The sequence below is a fragment of the Macrobrachium nipponense genome, chromosome 19, assembly GCF_015104395.2.
Source record: "Macrobrachium nipponense isolate FS-2020 chromosome 19, ASM1510439v2, whole genome shotgun sequence".
Classification (NCBI taxonomy): Eukaryota; Metazoa; Arthropoda; class Malacostraca; order Decapoda; family Palaemonidae; genus Macrobrachium; species Macrobrachium nipponense.
In genome coordinates, this window is record NC_061088.1 from 51,581,027 (window position 1) to 51,601,149 (window position 20,123).

Sequence of the window (20,123 nt, forward strand, 5' to 3'; positions counted from 1 at the left end):
TGATTCCCTTTTATTTCTTATGGGAATATTTGTTTCATATTTCGAACAAATCGTACTTCGACCAGCCTTCTGGAACGGATTAAGTTTGAAGTACGAGGTACTACTGTAGAAGAAAATTAATTCATGAACTCTGATCTGATAATTAGGATTGCCATTAATTTTATAATTTTCTTATGTCAATTCATAGGGTTGTATCTTATTCTAAAAAGCTCAGGCATTTGATCACATGATTTCTGGATAATAGATAGGCTATAATCATACTAATCATATACCTATATTGTTACGATTAAGCATATAATTATTTCACCTTATCTTTTGTATTCATTTTCTGCTTTGCATAACAGTGTGAGTCATCAGCAATAAAGCAAAACAATTTGAAGAGAGAAAAACAAATAGGAAAACTCAATAGAACGCAAACTTGATTTTCCTGAGATTATGAATACGTATTAGCAATGAAATATTTGATTTCACTTGCATCATTAGCATCATCATTGCCACTGTTCATTTCTAACAGTAAATCTGGGTCACAAAGCCTTTCTCCATGATCAGGTAAATATTAGTGTCTCTGCCCACCTCATGCTCGGAATCGATGGAATCACTGTCCTTTTCGCTGTCATCTGAATTGATGATAACCTCTCTATTTAGATTTTCAAACATTTCTTCAGCTTCATTCTCGATGAGCGACTCTTTCTCATGGAAGTGTATCTGGGTATTACAATGTATCATCTTCTGTACGGAAGCATTTCGGTACGACATAAAGATAAGAAAACAATTGGTATGGGAACAAGGGCTTAGGTGTGTTGGAGATTGACCGCTAGTGCAAGCAAAGGCCAGGAAGAGTTCCTGAATGAAGCCAAATCCAAGCCTAACCACCAACTAAGTTTGCCAAAACATTCAGTTCATTTATTCAGTTTTATTTATTTATGTATTTATTTTTTTTTATGAAGCAAGTTGATATAAAAATATAGAATGTTCAAGTAGAGAATCCATAGGAAACCGAGATTAGATTCACAGAAGGAATAACTTTGCCTAAATAGAGCAATGGCAGATTGTACTGAGGGCATTGTATACATGCCTATAGTATCAGAGGACTCCTTTTTCACTGGGCACGCTATACATGCCCCAGGATTGGAAAGGGTTAATATTTGAAAATTAGTAAATAATTTTTGTATCGTAAAGATGTACATGTATTTAGTCATGAAAATAAATAACATCAAAATACACTAATTACTGATTATTTATCTTAGGATAAATGTGTTAACACTAATTTGTTAAAGAGAAACTTTCCCTGAGAGAGAGAGAGAGAGAGAGAGAGAGAGAGAGAGAGAGAGAGAGAGAGAGAGAGAGAGAGAGAGAGAGAGAATTGAGAATTGAGAATTGAGAATTTTCGGTATACACGTATCCTTATTAGAGACTTTCTAAGATCACAACACTCCTCTACCCTTGCTGTCAGGTTTCTTGACATTTGTGACAGCTCCATCCTCATCCCTCTCTCTGTCTCGAAGCTGAAAGATTGGGACGTCTTTCATTCTTATATAATTTTTCTTATGCAGTGTACAATATGAAAATACAGGATATTGCTTTAGGAAAAAACTAAAAAAGGGATTTTGACGAAGAAGAAAAAAATCTATTTCTGGGGGAAGACCTGTGTCGCCGGGTGAAAAGTCCCTGTAGCTCACTTTTCTAAGTATAAATAGATTTAAATATACCAGAGAAAAAAGCTAGCATGGTATGCTGAGGTTACTACCCTCGCGCGAGCACCCAAAGGGTGTCGTGTATAAAGTATAAGGCAAGTGGATGCCACTGTTCACAGGTCTTCTGCCAATTAGAAGATTCCTTTCCAAAATCCCTCTCTTGGAGAGAGCTGTTGCAACGGCCACTCCTCCCTCCTCGCTCCCGCTACTACTACTACTACTACTACTACTCGACTCGCACGCCATCTAGCATTCCTGGATTAGACGCCCTAGCTTGGATTGGTTAAGGGTGGGAAATTTAATTAGAAGGGATGGGTTCACCGGGCAACACAGGTCTTCCCCCAGAAATAGATTTTTCCTTCGTCAAAATCCCTTTTCTGGGTTCGACCTGTGTTCGCCGGTGAAAAAGTATCAGAGAATTCCCATCCAAGCTTACCAGATACCAAACTAGAGTATAAAGAAGGAGTTAATGAAACCTAAGGTTCATTTAAAAAATAAATTTACTTATTTGCTAATAACACTAGGACTTAAACTATGACTTAGAACTAGTAACAATATGACAATATAATACACTCAAGAATGGTATCTAGAGCAAAAAACTATGGTGTGTACAGATAGGTCCATAAAACAATTATGGCCTCAACATTATGTATACATGATCCAGTAGCCAGATGACGACCAAACCCTCTCGACCCGGAGGAGAGGGGTTCAGTGGGGAATACGAGCCAGGCAGGCAGGAAGGAAGGAGAGAGTATTTAAGGAAAAAGGTGACAGTCTAAGGAAAGGATTTGACCAGGTTCATCAATCAGGGGAGACTATGCTCCCTGCAGCAACTGCTGGGAATTTAAGGGCCTCTAGATAGATTCTTGAGATAGTGGCGTTTAAAACTGCTCAAGATTTCCAACCCGTATATTTCTTCAGATCTTCGAAATTCATATTGTGAAAGAAATTAATAGCGGTAGCCACTGCTCGGGTGTCATGGATGTGTGGAACTGAATCCGGGTTGGCCTGTTTAATAAAGTAGAGTATTTGTTGTCTAATACCTCTAAGAGAAATCGTACCACCTTTCTCTCTAATGCAAAGGGGGCCTGAAGATTTTCCAGAAGTTCTGGCTAAGAAGGATTTAAGGATAGCGACAGGGCACAATGATGTGTCCTGTGCTAAGTGTATGATTTTCCATGGAGTCCACCTGTTTTGTGGGTCCTCATTCTTACCTAAGAACCTCCGGTCTGGGGATAGTAATACTTCCCCCGACGGGAGGAATTCTGTATGGTCTGGATTCCTAGAGAGAGCCGAAAGCTCAGATATTCTGGCACCTGAGGCCATGGCCATAAGGAATAAAGTTTTCCTAAGCAGGGTTATATAAGAGCATGACTCATTATTAGTGTCTGAGGCTAACTTAAGTACGTCATTCAAAAACCAAGAGACCGTATGAGAGCGGTCTATTGGTCTCAGTGGAATTGAGGTGAAGTATGAATCTTAAAAGTTAATATTAAAGGCAATCTGGAAAATCTTCCTTAAAGCTAACTTGATTGTTGTAATGGTACTAGCAGCCAGGCCTTTCTCAAATAGAGTTCTAAAGAACGAGATTGCCAGATTCGTAGTCATTTCATGAGCAGCTGAGTCTTTTAGATATTTGGCCAATTTCTTTACTGCTGAATCATATTGTCTGAGCGTTGACTCTCTTTTATCTGATTATATGAATAAGATATTTAGTGGATTAATACTAGCGTCCTTTTGAGCTGCAAACTTCATGAAGTCCATAAAGTTAGGGCATTTAGAATTCTCGAGGAAGCTGACACAGTCTGAGTTTGTACTGTCTGTGTCAGCTCTGGACTAGGGATCTGTCTGGGTCGGGGCTTCAATTCTAGAAGAAGCGGAAACCAGTTGCTCTTTGGCCAGTTGGGTGCCACTAGTGCTACTTGTCCTGTGAAAGATCTTAGCTTGTGCAGGACCTTCATTAGAAGATTAACCGGTGGAAATAGGTAAATCTTCTGCCAATTGTTCCAATTTATGGATATTGCATCTGTGGCGTAAGTTAGAGGGTCCGGGTTGGTTGCCACGTAACATGGTAGTTTGTGGTCGGATTCTATGGCGAATAGGTCTACTTGAAGGTCCGGGCTTTGATTGCAAATCCACTGGAATGACTTCCTGTCCAGGGACCACTCTGATCCCAACAGAGTTGTCCTGGAAAGTATGTCTGCGATAACATTCTTTACTCCTGCCAGGTGAGTTGCTGACAGGTGCCAATGATTTTTCGTCGCCAATGAGAATATCGCAATCAATAGGTGATTTAGTTTGCTTGACCTGGAGCCGCCTCTGTTTATGCAGTGTACCACCACTAGGCTGGCCGAGACTACTCTCACCTGATCGTTCCTGGCCGGAGCCAGTCGTTTTCCAGGTTCTGACGTTTCGTCCATGGACGAAGCCGCTTGTTAGAATAGGTGGAATTATTGAGATCTTGTCCCTGAGGTTGATATTGGCTCTCTCTCTCCAGGAAGACAGAAACTCCTGTGTGTCCCCCTCTTCCTGCTCTGGTACCGGCGACCAACGACGAGAAGAATGTGTAGGCTCTTCTAATGCATTTTCTTCATCAAAATTCACAGAAGGGTTAGTAGTCAAACAGTCTGAAACCCACCCCTACTAACCTATCTGGACTGGGTCCAAGCGTCAGCCTCCGAGACGGACCCACTGTAACATTAGGCACATCACTTACCTCAACAGGTGACTCCAGACGTCCATGAACAGACACGGGCGTGACAGCCGTACGTACGTGAGATGGGGGGGAAACTCGAGCACTTGAGATTGACGGAGAATCCCTTATAGTGGAAGTCTTGGAAGCACCAGCTAGAGAGGCAAGTAAACACTCCGGCTGCACCACCACCGTGCTCACTACCTTCGACCTCTTGACAGGCGCCTTCAGATCTTTACGGCGACGAATAGGCCTTGGAGAAGAAGGAGTACTACCATCATGTGCACGGACAGGGGAGGTTGCAACACGTTCGCGATGTGCAAGGACGGAAGGGGGGGTGGGGTGGTTGCACGTATGAGCAGAACACACATCACTAACACTGCCCAAAACCACAGCACTCTCGGGAACACGTCCGCGCTGTTCCTCCCTTGGCGGCGAAGGAAGGGCAAAGACCCTAGCCTTCCAACGCTTAATACGCCTACGAGGCGTAGAGAGGGAGAGGAAGGACAGCACTAGCTTCTTATGCGCACTCTTCTCGGAAGGCGGGGATGAAGCAACGCGTTTCCTACCAGTCCTCCCAACCAATAAGGCAGCCAACTTCCCATCCAAAACAGAGTCCAGCCTCTGAAGCACTGCCTGGCATATGATCTCGGACTGATGTGCCAGAGAAGGCTCCGAAGACAAGGAAGGGAGATGTTTCGAACTGGGCTGCAGAGATGACATCATGGCTAAGTGAGGCGGATCGTAGGAGGCGACTGGGAGATACGTCATCAATGAGAGTGACATCACAAGCAGTGGTGACGTCACAGCTTCCCCTCTGAGCGAGGGGGAAAGAGTCGCTGCTGGCAGAGGAATACACAAAGATGGGCCCTGTGACGACAATAACGGGCCTGACACCGCAGCATCACTCTGAGACAAAGCGACGGCAGACACCGGCGGAGCAATACAAGATGGCCGACTGCTCCCACCTGTGGATAAGAAGCCGGGAGGAAGGGGGATGGCCTGGCTGGACTGGGGAGGTGGGGTGTAAGCCTCCACAAAATGCACTAGCAACCCCTCCAAGGATGGGGTACCCCCTAGCCCAAGCGTCTTCCAAATCGCCGCCATTTTGGACACCTCCGACTCTGGAAGAGAAGAGAATGATGAAAAAACCACACCCTTCTCGGGAACCGAAAAAGCTCCTGAGGAAGAGGGGGCTACATTACAAAAAATACCCTGACAACCTCCCGATACTTCCATTGACGAATCAATGGAAGAAAAGGAACCAGAAGCAGGGACATCGCTACTATGGGGGTTGACTACTGCGGAAGACGAAACATCGGGAATAGGAGCAAGCCCTCCCAAGTAGGATGAGTGGAGTCCCTCTGATGTTCTCTCTTACCATAAAACTTCCTCCACTGCTCCATAGGCCATGCCCGGCATTCCGTTCAAGGATTCGTAATCGTACAAAAATTCGAACGACACCTACTGCATGTAATGTGAGGGTCTGTCACTGACGAAGCCAAAAAACGAGAACACGGGAACCCAGGAACTCCGGGGCACAAACGCTGACGTCGAGAAGGAGCAGAAGAAGCCATAATACCAGGTAAAAACACTCACAACCATACTAAAGGAAACAAAATGGGCAAGAACCGGGAAAAGGCCAAGAGAGGAAAAAACCCAACTCTCGTCCAGGCGGTTAAGAAAAGACTGGAGTAGATGATCGGCGTTTGACCACTCTTCACCCGATCTACGCATGCGTTGCCAGATACCACAAGATTCCTTGCTTTCATCTGCTTTTTAACCAGATCCAGCTAGGCGCTAGAAATTATCCTATCGTATTGTTAAGACCTCAGGTTTGTAGCTACGAAAAATACAAATTGTCCTAGAAAATTTGTCATGTTTTCCAGTGAATAATTTTTAGATAGGTTCCACAGAAAATCTTTCAAATTGTGAGGGTGCAAATGCCAGAGGTTGACTGTATTTCCTTAAAGAATTATGATTAATGTTGTGGTCAGTAGTTATTCAATCATTCTTACCTGTTTTATAGACAATTTTATAAGATTCTGTGTCAAATAGTGGTGGCTCAAAGACATTTAGTCTAAGCTTTGATTCAGAGCCACATGAGGCATACAGTATTGCTGAATGTAAAACACAATAATTGATCAAATTATCTCATGAAGGGTCTATAAATTCCTGAAGATCTCTTAACTGGGTCACAAAACAGAGCGCATAACTTGTAGCCTTGAAACATAGAGCAAACATCTGAAGATATGGACATGTAAGCAACTGTCTTGATATTCTTTCATTGAAGGCAGGTCATGAAAAATTAAGAATACCAGGACCATCTGGGGAAAGATGGTAATCCACATGCTACCTAGAATTATGAAAACATTTCAAGGAAGAGATAAGATAAACCAGCATCACCGTAGACAACTTGAGTGACACATTGCAATGTGGCATTATGAGAACTACAACATAGTTAATAGTAATTATTAATTTCTGGTATAACTTTATGAAACTTTAAACCAAAATGTTTTTGTGCAGCATAGGGGTGTATCTTAAGACCACAGTCCCCCATTCCTATATTCTCACCACAGAGTCACATTTCTGAATTCTCACATGGCAAGCCTAAAAGATCTGCTTTGAAATGAAATGTAAAATTTGGAATGTTCATATGGTTTGTCTTTAATGCTTTTTATTGACTGTGAATCATAAGGCTTGTGTTTTAAAAATCAAATTTGGGTATTGGAGGATCATTTACTAGTATATTATAATTACAATTTTAATTATTGTTATTTAAAGAGGAATTTATTCATGGTCATTATAATGACTATAAAAGAACTTAATGTGTTCTGCTTAGCATTCTTGACCTCACATTTGTTTTATTGTATATGAGGAGTATGTAGTTTGGCCTATTTTGTGTATGGATCACATATTATTATAGACCTGTAATTGTAATTGCTGATTCTCTCAACAGAGGTTTGGCTAAAATTGGTCCTGAAATTCCCCAAGTGCTGGATTTTATAGCCATTGCCATATTTCTAAAAATCATTCTTATCTGTTATTTTACTATACTGTGAGTGTCATCATCATTGCCTCCAATGCTGTGCAACATAAAGGGCCTCTTGGAAATTCTATCATATATCTTTCCAGGGCTTTCACTTAGACAAATTTACCTTCACTGACAGCCTGCTCTCATAATTCTCACACAAGTAGGTGAAGTATTCTAGCTCCTTTGGTGCCTGCAGAAGCCTTGTTGACACTACTGTATGTTATTCTCCCAGGGGTTATGCAGAGGACATGCCCAATCCTTAAGCTCATCTACATGTGGTGTGGGGGTATTTCTAATTCTGTCCTGCCATGTGACTTCTTGGAGCTTTCTCCTTTATTTAAAAAAAAATTTGGCAGTTTCATTATCATATTATGATTTATATGCCCATGCAGCAGTCAGATTTTACAGGCAGTCCCTAGTTATCAGCAGTGGTTCATTCTTGTGGGGTGCTGGTAAGCAAAATCTGCCATTACCTAAAACTTGGTGATTTATGGCACTTACGGTGTCAAGTTTCAATTAATGGTGCCGATAACCTGTAAATGGCACCGCTGTTAGGTATGCTATGGCACCATAACTCTATTATTAGCACCTTATGGTGCCAATAACCAAAACTTGGCCTGTTAAGGCATCATAAATTGCCAATTTTATGGTGCTAGACAAAAAACCAGATCACCATTAACCAAGTCTGCCAATAACCAGGTACTAGACTGGGGTAAAAAAAATCTAGTTTAGCCTTAGTGATTCATATATCATTATGTATTTAGTATAGAAATACAGAAAACATGAAAAATATGGCTATTTAACATCACTTCAGTTGTACACAGCATGATGGAGAAGTTAGGAGGCTCACTAAATTGACGACATTATACAGAGGTGATGGGTGTAAAAGTGGTGTGGTGTATATTATGGGGGTGCTTCTCGGTTTTTCTCTGTTGGTTGACTACCACCTATTCCTTATAAGTTAGGTAACTGATTATCAAGGTTGGTGATCCTCTTCCGTAATGTCAACTTCCTGACAAAGGAGGGTGGTATGGAATAAGCTTCCGGTCAATTCCTCAGGGCATCTTGTTTTGGGGTTTGGGTCCTGATTGGTAGTGTCATTATCAGTTTGTGGTGGTTGTTGTCCTTCTTTAATGGTTTTTCCTTGTATTTGTATACTAAAGCAATGGTTCTTACATCATGTAAAGGAAGGGGCTATTTTTCAAGATATGGAGAGTTTTTAGGATGCAAAAGCAATGATTGGCCTGGGTACCGATAATAATGCATTCTAATTACAGGGGGTCCTCGAGTTACGGCGTTGATCCGTTCTTAAGATGCGTCGTAACACGATTTTCAGCGTAAGTCGGAACATTGAAAAATACCACATGATTTAATGTAAATACCTATCAATAACAACGAGAGAACAATTCCTTACCTTTATTAATTTGATTGGCTTGCATAAACCAACCCCTACTAGCCACAAACTCTTCACTTTCACTTCCCTCCCCCTTCAAACAATCTTTTCGCCTTCTCCTGAATCACCATAAGGCTGACTGGGATACGCCGTTGATTTTGGTCTTCCAACCAAAGCACCAATAACCTTTCCATTTCAATTATTAGACCACTACGCTGCTTAGTTATCACTGTCGCTTTCATAGGAGCAGATCCTTTCACATGTTCAACGATGCGCTCTTTATCTTTGATAATGGTAGCAACGGTCGAACGGCTAAGGCCAAGCGAGCGGCCAATGTTTGTTGGCGTTTCTCCCTTCTCAGATCGCTTTATAATGTCCACTTTAATTTCCATGGTGATGGCCTTTCTTTTCTTCGATGCACTACCATCAGAAGAGTCCGCCTTGCGCTTGGGAGCCATAACAAAGAGCAAAAAGTTACAAAAACGATACAACACGAGGGAGAGAGAGGCAGTGTAAACAACGACGCCGTCCTCTCCCCCACAAAGCGTATTCTTCCGCCGTGCGCCCGGAACTAGTTCGCGTTTGTTTACGTCGCTTACGACGCTAAACCGCGTAAGACGGAACGACACAAAATATTATTTTTTATATTTTTATGGGGGCGCGTTCGTAACAACGAAACATCGTAAGTCGAGACCGGCGTAACCCGAGGACTTACTGTACTGTATATTTCCGCGTATAAGACGACCTTTAAATCCTAAAATTCACCCCCTAAAAATTGGAGGTCGTCGTATATTACAGTTCTAAAAATCAACCCTTCAATTCTAAGATGTGTATCGGTAGGCTAGCCTCGGCCTCAGTGCGATAACCACCAACATACATAAAGATTCACATTATGATATACTGAACTGATGATAAAGGTAGTAAAACCATTTTTATCTTATATGTTATTGGCATATCTTCATAACAAATAGCCTATTTGATGAATTATTCAATATCAATGAAACCAACTTTTATCTATGCAATCTCAGCTGAGAAAATGTAAACATTGAGTTATGGTTGCTCTCACAGCAACCTTTATCTTTCGGTAACCTTTCAGACATTTCAATGATACTGTAATTATAGTAGGAATAACATTTAGGATGACATAATATTAATTTTTCATGAAAAGTTTGTCATATGTCTCATTCATATGACAAGATTGATCACATATGCCACCATCATAGGGATCCCAGTCTGGTTCTGGCGAGTCAACTTTGGCTTTGTCATCGCTATCATAAAATTATCTTCAGTACCCCCCATGGCATTTTTAAAATTATTTTATGACACTATTTACACGTTCCCCTGTTCTTTTATAACAAAAATGCAGCAAACATCCAGCTGTTTGTAAATGTTACTAACAATTCAGTCATATGAACGATGATTTTGTATTAAAATTATCATTCATTATAGTATTGTTATTATTAGTGGTTGTTGAGAATGGCGATAAAAGTGAACAAAACAATGGTTTCCCTTTTAGGTGACAAATGTACGAAAAACATGATATAGATTCGACTTTGTTGAACCCAGCTTTGATAATTGACGAAAGGAATGTATCTGCATTAACTTCCGTTCAACAACTGTAAACAAAACCAGAATGTAAATGGCACATCATCGCTCTGTTCATATATTGTAATACAATAATAGTACATGCAATATGATTAAATAAAGTATAACAAGTTTTATTAAAATTATCTTTATTCTCTCTCTCTCTCTCTCTCTCTCTCTCTCTCTCTCTCTCTCTCTCTCTCTCTCTCTCTCTCTCTCTCTCTCTCTCTCTCTCTCTCTCTCTTTTATAAATCCCAGTTTTTAGAATTCTGGATGAAGCAGTTGTAAACCGGTATTGACATAAACAACCAACTTGAGAAACATAAGATTGCTGGTGTTATTTACGGTAACTATCGAGCTTTTATTAAGTGCTCCGTTAAAATTGTCAAGTTGTTAAACCCTGCCAATTCTCAATGGTGGCTTCCATAAGTGAAAAAATAAAATACATTTTTGTTCATCCCACATGCAGTGGAGATCTCAAGAAACAATACTAGTAAATTAAAGCTGCAGGTTATAGCTGAGGCTAAATAAAACAAATAATGGCCAGGCGAAAGTGATGTTCAGAAATGGAGGTATCGCACCTAATGCTTATGCAATGAAGTCATATGGGCACGTTTTTAACCAAACTTTGTTAATTTATGAGAAAAGATATTTCCAAATTATATCTTGCAACTATTTAAGTCATCATTATTATAAATGAAATATAGTTTATTGTTTAATTTTTGCAAGTATGTAATCCCTTTCTCCAAGAAACATTTCGGTGTTGTAATTTAGAAGTCATCTTATACTACAGATAAGAGATAAATCCATGAAAATTTGCCATGATTTTTGACCTTGTCTTATCTAAAGGTTGTCTTATACAGGGAAATATATTGCATTTGTTTGCCATATTATCTCCTAATGCAGTTTTCCTGGATGTGGCATGAATTTTGGAGACACATTGTGGTCATCCTAATTTAAGAGCCATGCATCACAGACATGGGATCAACATTAGTAGGCCCTAGTTTCGCCAGGATTATTCCACATCAAGAGTTTGACGATTTATTTCTTTTAATAAGTCTTATTACAGTTAAGTTGGAGCAAGAGGGTGATGATTTTTTGTAGGGCACATTCATCTTTCTAAGATGCAAAGCTCACAATGGCTCAGTAATAAGGCTTGGTAAATGTTCTATCCTGGTGTAATATACCATTACTTGGCCAATTTTCTAAAGGTCTTTGTGATTGGCGTGAGTGCCTAGAATGATTCAAGTAAAGGATTATAATTGGCTTTGCTTAAAACTTTTACCCTTCTCAAAATGGCATTCTATCCACAAGGAACTTGACAAGGCCACCAAAGTTCTAGTAAGTAAATGTTATTTTGAATCAAATGATAAATTTAAAAGTCTTTAAGGAATTGTAGTACACCCCAACACCAACCAATGTAATGGTCCTCTTCCATCTCTATTCACTTTTTTTCATAATAAAATTCATGAGAACTGCAGAGGTAACATACCATTTTCATGTAGCCCATCACTATTTAATACAAGTTAACTTTACAAGCAGTGTTAGATATTGCATTATTACTGCAGTGCATGTTTTTTTTTAACATGTCCTTTCAGTGTATTATATATAAAAAAAATGTGTCTTTTCAGAATCTTGATGCGCAGTTACATCAGATGACAGATGACTTGTGTAAGGTAATTGAACACTTGAACAGCAATAATGTTGGCTCACAAGCAACTGACCCTGTAAACACTGTTGCTCGTGTACTTTCTGCTCATATGGACACTTTGAAATGGGTTGATCAGAATTCGGCTTTGTTGACCCAAAAGATTGAGGATCTTTCCCGGGCTGCAGACTCAAAACGGAGAGATTAAAATCTCGCAGTTTTACTGTAGGTGCATTGTTTTTTGACATTGGAAATGCCAGCTATAGTTAGCACAGATTTTTCTTGTAAAATTTGGTTTTAAAGCCAATCTTTTATACAAGCATAGATTTTTAAAATTTTAAAGTCAATGTTTTATGCAAACTGAAATTGTTTACTTTTGCTTCTTTATTTATAATATTCTAGCTTTTATGGTTATGTACTATAGATTTCTGTTTGATGTTTCTCTTGTGAAAAGCTGGTCAAATTAAAAGTGTAGATAATTATTATTTTATGGGCTTTAATTTCTACAACCTCTATATTAAGAAAAGCTGTCTTTAGATATCTCTAAATAAATTATATCTTATTAGTGTACAGTATAATAATTTTTTTTTAGTTAGTGTAGATTTTGGGTATTTCAAAGTGAAATATATTTGTTTGTTTATTACAATACTATTCATCATAAGATGCTCCATTTTAGTGAAGGAAATCCCAGTTGCACAACCATGTTTGCAAGGAAGAAAGTTCAGACTGCGCATGCTGGACCATCCTTCTGATGTATTTAGCAGTCTTCATTTCATTATACAGGCAGTCCTTGGTTAGTGGCGATCCGATTTTATGGCGCTTGTTTAGCGCCGAAATTCAGTGATAACGTCGAAATGCGGCGATACATATCTAACAAAGGTGCCATTAACCAGTTTATCAGTACCGATATGCACCAAAAATTACAGATTTTCAGTTATTGGCAATTTTTCGTTTTCTCATCAAGCCGTCAGAAAAGAACTTGTGCTAATAACTGGGGACTGCCTATATTGTTTTGTAGAGTTATTATGTGTATGTTACTCTTCCATTTCATCAGTGTTTTAGCACTGATGGAACAGAGTCAACCTTTTTCTTGTTTCTTCATTTCATTTTCCATTTCTTATGCTCTAGTAATATTTTATGAGTTTTGGGGTTATGGTAGTGTAATTCACAACTTATTCATCTCATTTTACAAATTTTTTTGTGAGTTACTTTATTTAGCTTTGAGGTTTTTGTTCTTGGTTTTCTGGAAATTATTTTCTAAGGTAAGATAAGTAAGTCATTATTTTGATTCAAGTAATTGGTCTACTCCCATTATCAAGTTTGATATTAATTGTTTAATTTTGTAAGTGGTTTCAGAAGCTTGTATTGTCACAATGCATAAAACAAACAGCTGAGGAAAGAAACGGTGACTGTAGTGTTCATATACTGTACTGTACAATAAAAATTTGTTAAAAGTTGAATGTAATATGGGTCATCTCATTTTGATACAGTGAGATGTATTTTTGGTATACTATGCTACATAATGATTCAAAACCAAATTCACAGGTGTTGGTTTTGATACTGCTAAACACAATAAAAATGTAATAAAAAGAAATGAACTTGAGTAAAAATAATAACACATGGACATTTGTGTTTAAGATAATGAACCTTCAAAGTTTTCTTACCTAGATAAATTCTGTTCTCTTTCCTTAAAGTTATCCTAAATATATGTACACATAATGGTCAAATCAAAGAGGACAGCAGGAATGCAACAAAGTTTTAAGTCACCATGCTCCAAGACTGAGGACAGTAAGACCTCCATCAATGATCACTAGGCTTGAGAGATCAATTGAATCCTTAAATGACTTGATTCTTGGGATTTTCATTACCTACAGTTAGTTGCTTGCCAGTGGAATGAGCTCAGGAATAAAGATGATGTCCATCTCTCACCTTTTCCTCTTGTCCTATCTTTTCCAGTCATGGGATTGCAATCCTAAATGGGGTTATCAGGCATTACTCTTGCGATTGCCAAAACCTCAAATAATCAAACTAGTTCTGTTCTTGAATTTTGTTTGAAAATGCAAATTTCCAATGCAGTATAAAGAGTTATCCAAATTTAACTTGACATGTAGCCAACTATTTTTTTTAACCCCCACTGTGCAGTCCTAACCAATTCATACATAGGTCAGACCACTTTGTGTCCAGACCACTTTGTGTGGACTCACTTGTGCATGGCTACCCAGGGGGGAAAATTCCTTTAACTGAAATTCAAATTCTGTGTGCCATAACTGCAAGTGAAAACATGATCGATGCAAAGTGTCAGGTGACTGCACAGCATTTCCATTTCACTCAAGAACATATTAGGCTATCACATGAGGGAGAGAAGAATTTTGATACTCAGTAGAAATTCTCATGTACCATTCAATATACACCTTCCTTTTCTCCCTGATCATTTCTAATTTTTCATTTCTTGGTGTAGTCATAATTTGTACTGCATAAAATGATGAAAAATTATAATGCTAGATCATTGCTCTCTATCTGGGTAATGCATATGCAGGACTGTGCACTTTACAATAGAGTCAACTCATAATCATAATCATAAAACTCTATCTTTTTTTGAGCCCCTATGCTGATCATCAGACAAGGATCTGACTCTAAAGACAGTTTTCTTGTTGCCCTTGGCTTCTTCGAAAAGAGTAAGGGAGCTTCATTGCCTGAGTTATGATGTTAAACACACCAGGTGTTGGCATCATTGTCTTTCAAATTTGTCTCAGAATTCGTGGCTAAGACCCAGAATCCCTCAGTGCATGATGACAGATTTGCCTTGTTTTCCATTTCCTCACTGAATGACTTTGTGGACAACGATCCGCAAGAATTCTTGCTTAGTCCCGTCAGAGTACTGAGATGCTATCTGAAAAGGACTCGTCACCTAAGACCTAGGTGCAGTAGACTTTTTGTTAGCACTAGCCGGTCCAGAAGGGAGGTGTCCAATAACACCAATTCATTCTGGTTACGTGAGACAATTAAACAGGCTTACTCCTTGCTTAATAGTTCTGTCACTGAGTCTGTGCAGGCTAAAGCACCTGACATCAGAGGTATAAGTTCCTCTCTGGCATTTAAGAAAAACTTGTCTTTTCATAGAATTTTGAAAGCTGGTTCTCGGCTACGTCAGTCCACGTTCACTTCCTTTTACCTAAAGGACATTGCCCACATGTCTTTGGACACTTTCCTTGTGTCTGGTGGTAGCTGCCCAGCAGGTTGTGTAATTCACCCAGTGTCCCTGGCAGGACGGTTTGTATCTTACCTAAGATGATTGTGTGGAAGAGAGAATGAGTGAGTTGGCTGGCTTCTTTCTTTCTCTTTTTTTTCCTTTCTTCTTCCTACGGGCTGGTCAAAGAATAGACACCTTATATGCTGAAATTGGTCTGATACAGGTGAGTAAGGTGGTCATACTGGTAGTGAGTTTTGTGTTGTAACTATGCAATAGACAAATCTATTCAGTAGCAAGACTCCTCTCTAGCAAGGGGAGTGAGAAGTGGTAACAAACCTCTGTGGCTTTATGGTTTGTTGCTTGAACAGGCAGTTTCTCTTTTGTCCCTGGAATGCAATGAATGTGTCCATACATCATTGTTTCAACCCAGACGGCTGAGTTTTTTTTTAGATATGATTGTCTATTCTCTCACGGGTATTGACCCCCTTCTTTAGAACTTGTTCTTCTAGGAAGGGTGGCCAGGTGAGTTAGCTCCCAGCCAGTTTAGGGTCCTTGTACCTCCCTCCAAGTATAAGTATATCCTATTGTTAGACTGAGGATTTATGTATATGAACAAACGACAAATTTTTAATCAATTTGTATTTTTCATAGCTAACAAACCTGAGGTCTTAACATTTACTGCCCACTCTAGCCACGCCTCTTTTTTTTCCTGGGTTGGGAAACGACTAGTGTGTCACAAGGTTCCACCTCATATACGCACAAGTTGCCAGATGCCACAGATTCGTTGCTGTACAATCTTTGATTGTTTTTAACTGGTCTCTAGCTGGTGCAAGAAGATTATCCTATTGTTAAGACCTCAGGTTTGTTAGCTATGAAAAATACAATTTTATTGCAGTGTCTTACCGAACAATTATACAGCTGTAGGTTCCCTACGAGTGGCAGACAATAGATTCAAAACTTATGCGGTGACATTGCTATCGCTGATGTAGGTGACGTCATCTCCCTCCACTCGAGGGAGCTACAGGTACAACTGCCCAGGTAACATCAATTCATTCTCTGCTGGCTTCTGGTGAACATTGGTGGTCGGTGCAGACTTTTCTTCATTTGTTGGGAAGTATGTCTCTCCAATATCGGTGAAGTATTCAACTTCGTGTTTGTGGGATTGAAGCTAGTTAGCTGAATTTCTTTTCTGCAATTTTGTGGCTTTACCATCATGTTGGACTCTAGTCCTTCAGTAGTTAGGTTTTGCGCTGGAGGGTGCAAAACTAGGTTAGTTAAATCAATGTATGATTCGCACACTAAGTGCATTAAGTGTTGGGTTTGTGAGTGCTCTAGAGAGTCTACTTGTGATGAATGCAAGGATTGTGAACAACAGTGGAAAGTTTTTGTTTCTCACTCGAGGAAGGTAATTAAGGATAGGAAGAGGAAGGCGGGTCTCAGAGCTGAAAGTAAGACTAGTATAGCTGCTTCTGCTTCTATCGAAGCACTTGCTCCTATTCCTTCTCCTTCTCTTCTTATTATGTCTCCGATCTTGAGTCCTCTACTCCTGCACCTGTAACTCCCTTGCTAACTTCCCGTGGAGTTTCTTCTGACACCATTGCCAGCCTCGAGTCTAAATTTGAAAAGAAATTTGATGTATTAGCTAATACTGTTATGCAGTTAGGTTTATTTGTAAAGTCTTTCATGGAAAAGACTTCTAGTGAAGTGAAAAGTGTCAGTGCAGTGCAATCTGGGGGGTGGCTGTTTGTCCCGATAGTTCTCCTAGACGAAGGTCCCTGTCCTGCTCCCCCGCCTTGGGGAGAAGACATACCGGAGGTCCAAGGGAGACTGCTGGGGTTTGCCCACAGACAGTCGCTTCCTCCGTCGATCCTGTGGTGCGACAGCAGGATTCGACTGAACACCATTGGAAAGATGTGTCATTCAGTAATCAGTTTTCGGCAGAGTCAAGTGATTCGTCGCCAGTTAGACGTCATAAGTGGCATGATTCTTCAGCCTCATGTCCGTTGAAGAGACGTTCGACTGAAAAGGTGTTCTCTCTGCCCCCTGTGAAGAGGAACAGAGAAGTAGACAACCCTCGCCCATCGTGTAGCGTAGCTACATGGACTTCGCTTCGGATTCTCATGACAGCGACAGCCGGTTGACTCGATCGTGGAACGACTGATTCTGTCCGTCAAGATCTTCGACTCATCAAGCTGTTGAAAGTTTACCTTCGACTTCGCATGCAACATAATTTGACTGGCGTGAGACCTCCGGTGTCAATTGTGTCGAAGTCCACAACCCCAGTTGCTACGACTTCAATTCAAGAAGACGAGAATTTAGTTCCTTTACGTCGAAAATTGCAGGAGCTGATGAACTGGATCAAAGAAAACAATGTCCGAAGAACAATGAGTCGAATCAAGAACCATCTCTATCGCATATCTCTTCGGATGACAAGGAGGATTAGAAAGTGGACTCTATTCCTCTCGTGCTATTCGAAGCTTTTACGCTACCTTCTGGACATGTACCCTGATTACTTCATAGCAGCCGCTCCCAGGTCGCCTGCTTCCATCTTCCTGATGAGAAGGAAGAATTTCAATCCTGTTCTCCCGAAGCTCTTACTTTCTAAGGCTGCTAAGTGATCGCTTCATGATACTGACGCTACCCTCCTCGGTCCAGCACTTCTCCAAGGAGACCGCTGGTCCAGACCTGCAGCTCGATCGCCACCGTGGGTTGGTGATCACCTGCAGTCCTCCCAGCCTACCGGTTCTGTTGGTAGGCAGGGTAGGAGCGCTCGTAGCAGCTCCCCTGACGCACGAGACCAACGCTCCGTCCTTGGTCCAGCGCTTCTCCACAAGGAGACTGCTGATCCAGACCTGCAGCTCAATCACTACTGTGGGTTGTTGATCGCCTGCAGTCCTCCCAGCCTACTGGTTCTGCAGGGTAGGAATGTCAGGTATCCCTCACCTGTCCCTTCAACCTCCTCGGGCTACACCGGGAGGAACGAGGCGAACAGGAGTGACTGTGATGAATGCACTTCTTACAGTCCAGCCACGAGCCTGGTTCGGTCTTGGGACCAAACAGATCTTATGCTCAAGTGGTTGGAGGAGATCATGGGGGCTGGCGAGGACGATGACGCTTTCCTAGACTCACGGAGTGACCATCACCGCTGTTCACATGATGGTCCCGCTGGACCGCGCACGCAGAGTCCGGTGTGGGCTCCCCCTTCGGTCCTCTTGAGAGGTTTCGGCCTCGATGAGGACTGGGATGCGTTGGAGGATGGTATCGGCTCACTCCTTTCAGGTGTATGCTCAGCCCCACCCAGACGATGGTCACGGTGGCGGCAAATGTTTTGCTTACAGTACGATTTTCATAACCCTCCTCGGGAAAACGTTTTCTCCAGACGGTAACGTTTTCCTAGACTGTGAGCGGCCATCACCGCAGGTTGATGGCTGCCCGTAACTCGCTTCTCCGACTGCTAGTTCCGCTGGCAAGGCAAGTGAGAGCGTCCAACCTTCCTCCCCCATTCCCCCTCTTCCTATGGCTGCGACTGGAATGGGAGGGATCCTGCAGAGCGTTCTCCGTAGGATTCTGCGTTCTTGGAGGGACCTTCGGGTCCTACCGGACATAAGTCCCCGTCGTTGAGGAAGGATCTTGCCCATTCCTCCTCGGTTTCTACAGGAATCAGGACCACCACCACCCGATGATCGTCTGACGAAATTCGGGGGGGTTTCGCCGAGCGCTTAAAATTCTTTGGAGTTTCTAGCACTCTCCGAGTGTTTTTGTCTTCCACAATCTGCAAACACTTGGGCGAAACCACGGTCCAGAGTGGGCGAGATGAGAATTCCTGATAATTGTTACTACGTTAATCGGGAATCTCGCTGAATGCTCAAATTCCTGGAATTTCTAGCGATTGAAGAAGTACTGCTGCTGAAGGAAGAATATCTCTGTAGGGGCTCAGCCAGGATGGACCTGATGGTCCGTCGCCTCAGTAGGCGGTTACCCCCAGGATAAAGAACGGGCAATAACAGTCAATCCTCCTCTCTTTTTTTCCTTTTTTTTTCCTTTACTTCTTGGTTATACCAGAATGAAACGAGGAAATAAAAGGAATTCAGTGGAGTTTACTCCTCGGAATTCGAACCCGAGAGACTATATTTTTGGTTCAATCCTACGATTTTACTGAACATACGTCAATCCGTTCAGGATGGATAGCTCCTGTTTTGGGAATATCTAGTTCGTTTTGAACTAGTCGTCTTTGGTATCCTGTTATCACTGTAGAAGTCATCCTTCAGGAAAACTTCACTTTCGCTCTCTTCATTAGAGAATGAAGGAGGTCAGTTTTCAGTCCTTATTCTTGTTCCCCGAATGGAAGAGAATTTAGGTTGGAGGTGTATGTACAGGAACCTAAAAATATACTATGTATATTTCTCTGGTGACATGCTTCTGTTATCAGTTGAATTGTCCGAGGTGTAGGGACATACTATAGTTAACTCTACGGGTATGTGACCGAGACGTATAGTATCTTCTTAATTGAACTACAACTCGGGACTGCCTTGCAAGCCTCCCAAAAGTTACCAGTTTCGATTTTGAGATACTGGTGGTATTGTTTACAACGCCACCACAGCGTTTGCATTCACCGAAATCAGTTTCGGTTAAAATGCAAATGGTCGAGCATATTTTCTTGCGCTCGATGGTTCTAGCCGAACACATTCCTTCATGGAATGGATTACCTAGCAACTCAGGATGATAAGTGAGCGAGAGCTAGCAGTGTCCGGGCTGCCTGCCAGCCCTGCATGCCGCAGCCAGTCCTGCTGGCTCTCCGAGATAGTTTGGTCGGGTTTTGTCTCTCCTCCTCTGCGATGATTGACTACCGAATGGAATCTCTGCCTGGCAATCACAGACTTATGTCTCT

General features: G+C 41.3%; 1 protein-coding gene across 1 annotated transcript in view; it reads left to right on the top strand.

Annotated features, from left to right (window-relative positions):
• The window catches only part of LOC135211669 (nuclear pore glycoprotein p62-like), a gene marked incomplete at its 5' end in the record, with an annotated part of 84,558 nt that extends 70,889 nt beyond the window's left edge, over positions 1–13,669 (top strand). The window contains one exon of the mRNA XM_064244940.1: positions 12,029–13,669. Within this exon, the coding sequence (XP_064101010.1) occupies positions 12,029–12,253 (225 nt within the window). The remainder of the gene's footprint in view (positions 1–12,028) is intronic.
• Between the last annotated feature and the right edge of the window lie 6,454 nt (positions 13,670–20,123).